At 39.7% G+C, this 7,337-nt stretch overlaps 1 protein-coding gene across 4 annotated transcripts in view; it reads left to right on the top strand.

Moving 5' to 3' along the window:
- Positions 1 to 7,337, top strand: part of VPS41 (VPS41, HOPS complex subunit) — a 185,012-nt gene that overhangs the window by 148,103 nt on the left and 29,572 nt on the right. For all 4 annotated transcript variants that reach the window (XM_019509076.1, XM_019509074.1, XM_019509075.1 and 1 more), the window contains one exon: positions 6,207 to 6,261. In XM_019509076.1, coding sequence (XP_019364621.1) covers positions 6,207 to 6,261 — 55 coding nt within the window. The remainder of the gene's footprint in view (positions 1 to 6,206; positions 6,262 to 7,337) is intronic.

The following is a 7,337-nucleotide window of genomic DNA, read 5'->3' as shown; positions in this document are numbered from 1 at the left end:
TTTTTTTTATTCCACCTTTCAAAAACAAGGTGTATATTATAATCAGGAGTGTTATGTGGTAAAGTACAGTGAGTGTATGTACACATGCTATTAATGCATAGCAATAAACCCCAGAGCAATTTGAGCTGGAGTCAACTACTCCTGGGCACAGTGGTTACATTTGTACCCAAGACCACAGCAATGTGAGCTGGGGTGGAGCAGTCCCGGGGTATTGGGAGTCAGCTCTGGGGTCCAGGTGGTGGCATCAGGCAGAGGAGTGGCTGGCAGGACGGAAGGGTCTGACCCCCAGTTGGCTGGGCTGACAAGGCACAATTTGTGCCTGGCAGTCACTGTCTACACATGCATTTGGTCACAATGACCCTGTTGTACTGTCAGGGGCAGTTCTATCTTACAGGAGAGTTGATTAGTTTGCTGCGTCTTAATACTATTGCACATCTAGGTGGTGATGCTTTACTGCAGAACTAATTAGTCAACTCCACAGTAAAGTGCATGTGTAGATGTACTCAGTATATTGTAAAGTTTTGGGCCAAGATTAACATTTTACTCTTAAAAGTAAGACAACTAAATTATAAGGAGATTCAGAAGCTAATGGCAATTGGGAAATAAAAACCATTTTTTGTGCAGTGATCACTTCTCTGCATAGTTGTAAATGATGGCTATGTTTGACCATGCCACCATCATGTTCTCTGCTGCTGTGTAGTTTCCCACTGTCACAGACGTTCAGCATGGGCAGCCATTTTGCTGTTAGTTTCTGATATGCCCTCATACTATAAACATATCTGCATTTGGGTATACAGGTTTCCCTCACTTTATACTGTACATGCGTTCCTTGAAAACAGCATATAACTCAAATTCACATAAAGGGAACCCACTTTACAATGTAACAAATAGGGGTATGTTCCAAGACCTTGACTGACCCCCAGACCTATTTCTACCACTTTTACAAGACGGTTTTGGTACTTGCCAACAGAAGACAGTACACACAAGCACAGGGCACTATCATAATGGAGATGGTGACTACAGAAACACGAGTTGTAGACAATGAGCAAGGAGCGCAGATCCACACGGGAGACTGTGTTTTGGTGCACGTCACTCCCACAATGCACCGCACAAAGCAGCTGACTGCAGGCTTCTGCCACACCGATCGCATAAGAGTGAATTTACCTCGCACGTAACGAATTTTTGGTATAAAAATGGTCATCACATAAGAGCGAATTTGCATGTACAGAACCTAGATAAAGCGAGAGAAGCCTGTAATTAGTTTTTGCAAATATGTGAAACTGTGGGTTTGACTCGCATCTGGGAGCCTTTGGACTTAAAGGCGCTAAACCAAAAAAATCACATTAATGTTCAGATGAACTGTGCACACCTGCCTCCAGTCTTTTACTTCCTGACTGAATCTTGGCAATGAAGCATTAGATTTTAATGCCCAGGGCAAAGCTCAGAGCTGCTGCATGAGAAAAGCTAACAGTCCTAACTTAGGATTCTGACTGATTTGCATGACTGTGGTTAAGAGAAGATAGGCCATGGAAGCTTTATTTGAATAAATGAGCTATTCTCTTTTTCACCTCACAGAGATGCAAAATAGCCCTGCATTAATGTATATATTCCACAGTCCTTTAGCCACAATGACTTTACGAGAGTTTTCGGAGAAAAAAACAAAGGGAGCTTGTGGATGCTGAGATTGTTCACTGGAGACTATGCTTGTACTGCTTCATTATGCCTCACTTTTTTGAAGGAAAATCTATGGCTAAATTTAATCCTGAACAGATTCCCTGAATAAGGGTTTAAAATTCAATTATAGGCTATTTCTTCAGTTTGATTTGTATTTGTAGTATTTCCATAGAGCTAGATCTTCTTATTTTTCTTTCTTTTTTTTGATGTGGTCCACGTATTACTACTTTTTGTCAAAAATCTTGGCTTAGAGTTTTAGTTCAGAGTAATGTACAGTATTTGAATTACCGGTGTCTGTTGGCTTATATATTCAGGAGGTCCTGAAACCCTAAAAACATTCATGGACATGCTTAAGTATACAATAGCTAGAGGCATGTGTGTTATGATGACCAGAAGTTCAAAGGTTTACTTCACTAAGCAAATTACTATAAGCTTGTCTTCTACCAATTTATGCGAGTAATCATTTGATAGAACAAATTTTATTGCAGCACCAAATGGACTCTCGTAGCTAACTGAATGGTCTACACTTCTTATGACTTTTGCAAAGAATGCATTTAAATTAAATTCTTCAGAGAAGGCTGTTAAGGCATATTCTGTTAATAAACCACATTTGGGGAAATCTGTATTAATTCACTTGCTTTAAATAACATACAAATATCTGTGTCCATAAAAGATTATGGCAGATGGATTTTTTTTAATACCCTGTTTCTCTGCCACATATTTATTTCACTAAGGGGATTTCAGCTTGATCAATGCTATGCTGCTTTGATCAGTGATAAATAATTTTTTTTTTTTACTTAACAGGCTGAAGAAGTTGCTTTCTTCAGGACCGAGTGATAGGATTAATCTGTAATGTTACCTGGTACATGTGAGATAGAAAAAGCCTTAGGAACCACCCGTACTTCACAAACATTCCCTAACAAAAACTCAAAACACTCTATGAGGCCAGTGAATATTTTTATACTTGTGCTATAAAAGCCCTGGTAGCTTTTAAATGACTTGCACAAATAAATATTATTTCAGGTTTGCCAGTTAAACAACGCTAAACTCCTTATCTTGGGTTTTAACCACTGGACCACATTTCCTTTGTGGCATTGTGGTAGCGTCTACTTAATCCTGTCCTCTACTCTGCCCAAACAAATAAGTATGGAACCTAGGTGGATACTGGCTCACTTGAGATGAAAGAAGTCTTTGCCATGTACTTAGGCAAAGATTTGACCATTTTCTCTAAATGGCTGTCCCAGCCACCCAGCTCTTAGCGTGTGTAGACATGAAGTTATCCATCCCGCACTGCTCTTGCTTTGCTTTCATCCACACTCCCTCCTTCCTGTGCCAGCCTTTCCTCTTCCTTTTGGTCAGTTAGCTCTTGCCTACCTTGGGATGCTCCCCAGTAGCATCAGCATGCACACGGTACTGCTCTTGGTGAGCTGCTTTCTAAATTGAAAACAGTGTAGCTGCAGCAGGAGGGCAAATTGGCAGAGTTAACACACCTGATGTACCCTCAGGGAGTTACCTTGCTTCTGATTTAAGGAAGCAGTGTTCCCAGAGTAGCACAGCATGCTTGAGAAGGCTGGTATGGAAAACGGATTTTTGCTGTGTGGATATGGCCTGAGCAGCCTTGGGAAATGTTTCTGAGAATTGCAGCACTGTAAAGTTTGAAGTTGTTTAAACAAAAATTTCGACAATAACTTATTTCCAAAGTCATTTTCTAGTTCCAGAAACAGCCAGGACACTCAAAGAATACATCTTCTCTATTAAAGAAAACTGTGTTAACTCTGATCTTCCACTTGACACATTGTTGCAGGAGCTAAATATCTATATGCAAAGCTATATATACAAGATGGATGGCCTTTCCTAACCCTTGAGGGTGATTTCTAAGTCAGCCACAGCCAGGTTTTCATTTCTATACATGCAAAACATTTTCACATAAGTTTTGCGCGCTGTCACTTACATGAGTAAATTGGTGATGCCCAACCCGGATGCTGTGGCATTCTGGCATGCTTACAGATCCTTTCAAAGGTGCCATGGGGTGCCATGCAATGTTAGCACTGTTAAGTGGCCAAACATGATTTACAAGATAAATCCAGAGATTTCAGATTGGAATCCATAGTTTCAAAATCAACCTCACTTCTTGTGATCTAAGTTATTTGCAACAGAAGAATTGCTCTAGTACTTGTCTGCACTCATAAAATGAGTGCAAAGTAAGAGCTGGCATTTTCTGAGGGGTGCCTTAAGTCTAACAAAAAATACCCTGCTCTGACAAGAGATACCTCAACTCTAACAAGGTTGAGAACCATCAGCCTAAATGAAAAGGTTTGCATTGAGAGAGTATGCATTCAGGGGATATGGGGGGTGAGTGGATGGGCAGGTTGAGGGGGTGCACATGCCTACTCAAGTGAGCTTTTTTTTTTCCATGCACATCTTGTCACACATTGCAGCAACAATAGCGTATGCAAAGACTGTGGAAATTGTAGGGGTACAAGTTTTGGAGGCTTTGCTGTCCAGTACTATTCCAGAAGTGGAAAGTAATGGAAATGGGAAGCGTGCTGCATGTGGGCAGTGCAGTCATAGCTTTTAAGTTGAAGCAAAAGAGAGAACTGCATTATAATGAAAATCCCTTCATCTCCAAAATTGTTTACATTTTCTACATATGTTTTGATCGGAAAGAAGATAGAGAAAAGGGAAATGACCAAGGCAGAAAATACACAGTCAGTACCTGGTTGCAGTAACAACTTATAAGGGGAATGATGGCCTACCACCAACATTTCACCAGGGAACATTTTCCCTAGAATGTATTCAAATGACAATTCCTATAATAGCAGTGAGCACCTAGCTGTAATATACAACCACTGCGCTGACACATTGCTACTAACAGGTGTCAGTAGGTTTCATTATTGAATTTGCTATCACTGATGCATCTGCAATTATGCTTGTCCCACCTTTAGCCTTTCAGACAGGAAAAGAACAACAATATGCAATTTCCCAGTACTTTTCTGTTCCATTTAAGCAGCTTTGAGTATCACATATAAATTGTACAAACACATTGATTCATAGCGTATAATGATATGCTGGCCAAACAGAAATTTCTTTAATAAAAACAACTTTTAGGCCAAGGCACTGTAATTCCTGTGCAATTTCAGAAATATGTTTATATCAAAGAAACTGGGAGCAAAGTATTTATGTTCTCTGTTTTTCCTCTAGAGGGAGCATTGCAGGCAAGTTCTGGAAATATTGAATGCCTGTTAGTTTTTTTTGTTTGGGGTTTTTGGGGTTTGTTTGTTTGGGGTTTTTTTTTCCCTTTGTGGTTCATTTCTCAGTGAAAAAGACTGTCAGCTGCATTGGTGAACCCTTATTTCCTCCCTTACTTTACTATATATAGAAAAGTAAGAGGGGAAATATATAATATAGTGTGTGTGGGGGGGGGGGAATCTGTCTGTCTTTCTGTGTCTCAGCTCCTTCTTACCCTCAATGCAGAGCTATTTGAGAAGGGGAAAGGACACTTCATGTCAGATAGAAGTGTGGGTTAATTAATCTATCTATATCTATAGATATAGATATAGATATATATTTCTCTTGGAACTAAATTCCTAGCTGGCTTGTGTTTTATTGTAGCTCCCCACTGATATACGTGCTTACTATACCCTGTTATGCAAGCAGAGACATTGGCTGTAAACTGAATAAACTTCTACTGGTTCAGCCTCTACCCCTTTGTCTGAAAGGGTGAAAGAAAATCTTATTTTTATATGCTTGACTCTTATTATGGCTTACTCTTTTTTCAATTCATTCAGTCATTTTCAAATATATTCTCTTTTGCCTCCTTTTACACATGTACTTGCAATTGTGTTCTCTTCTTTCTGCCTGCTGATTAGTGCCAGTAACTTTCTATAGTCCTGGGTATGGGAGAGGAGAAGCTGCTACTTCTCTTAGTTGACCCTTAGGAGGGCTTAGTGTTAGTAACCTATAGCCAGTACCTTACTTTTCATAGGCTGCCAAATGTGGTATATGGAGAGTCTGCTGGATCTCCTACATGTATCCAGCTGCTGAACTGCACAGAAGTCCTTAAATAGTAGTAGTAGTAATACTTGTATGTCTTCATTAGTATTTACTTTTCCATGCAAGCCTTTGGACTTTGGAGGTCAAGGGAAGGGAAAGGACCCTGAGAGAATCTCTGTATTAAGGTGTGGTCTATGTAAGGGGGTAGGATGATTTGGATGATGCCTGTCCCTGGCATGTGAGTTTGCGAGGATGTTCCTCATTCTGAATCCTTGGCATAACACTGACTGAAATATGAACAGCCAACCCCTGGAAACCCACAGATTAATGAAAATGAATCATAGGGAAAGACATGCCAAAAAGATTCTTCCTTTAATTAATTCCCATGGATCTGCCAGTGTGCATTGGAGAGCTATGCTGTTTTTCAGCTGGGTAATGAATCTTCAGAGAAAAGTATCTTTTGGCCTTTAACTTTTTTTTAAATACATTTTATGTCGTGGATCTCCATGTTCACTATTTTCCTTGCTCTACAATTTAAGGCTCTTGAGATCTGCCAGCAGAGGAACTTTGTAGAAGAGACAGTCTATCTTTTAAGTAAGTAACTTCTTTTGCAATAAGTTGCATTGCATTTTTAATCTTGTCACAAAGTTATGTTGGGGAACTGTGTGATGCATTGGATATGGTCATTTTACATGTTTATTCTCCTAGAAACACAGTTGTTATGTAATCAATAGAACTGTCTAACATGTTTTAATAAAATACTGGGTTATTTATTGTGTTTCACATCATGAATTGAATACTGTACTTGCTTTAAAACAAAATGAGCTCTAGGAGAAGCAAGGTTCTGTCCTGATTTTCTTCCCTCCTCAGCTCATTTCTTTGTTTTGCTTGCAACCTTGGAACCTTTAATTCCTGCACCTGTCCTGCAGGGAAAATTGGCGGTTTTATTTTTGTAACACGTTTTTGTTGAATAAATCCAGTTTCCTCAGCAGTGAAGGGAACCCACTCCAGGATGGAAGGAATGATAAGGCGTTGGGTTTGTGCATGTGTGTACCTGGACTGTGGTACATAGAACAGAAAGCAGTGTCATGGTTTACCTGAAATAATAGGGAAGATATGGTGCAATTGGGCATAGAGAGGAAACTCTGCATTCAGAAAAGATTCATAGTTTACTCAATACAACAGATGGTTCAGTCCATGGTAATCCAAGTATTTTATAGTCATTGTAATTCAGTTTTGCTTGGGTATCTGAATTTCTTCATTGCTGGCTTTAATTTTCAAGAATTGAGGTGCAAGGAGAGTAGGAGGGGATTGAGAGTAAATAAGTGTGATTTCCTCCAAAGCAATAATGTGTTTGTGCAAGCCCTGTCGCATTTGAGAGGCCACAGGTGTTCAGGGGAATTAGAGTAGATAATTTCAACAGTGATAAAGTCTGTAATGAAGAGTATTTAAAACAAGCCTTACCATCATGCACAGACCTTCATAACAATGACAGTTAAGCTTTGATTTTTTTTTTAAGCTGTTGTGTGGCTAGAACAAATGTTTGAATCAGTGGGGGCTCTGGATGTTCAGCATCAGGCCCATTTCTACTTAATGAGTGTACACACACACACACACACACACACACACACACACACACACACACACACACACACACACACACACACACC

This window comes from Gavialis gangeticus, unplaced genomic scaffold (assembly GCF_001723915.1).
Source record: "Gavialis gangeticus isolate Ggan-Ray unplaced genomic scaffold, GavGan_comp1, whole genome shotgun sequence".
In the NCBI taxonomy this organism is placed as follows: Eukaryota; Metazoa; Chordata; order Crocodylia; family Gavialidae; genus Gavialis; species Gavialis gangeticus.
The sequence above is the reverse complement of the archived record's forward strand: the minus strand, read 5'-3'. Positions and strand labels throughout refer to the sequence as shown.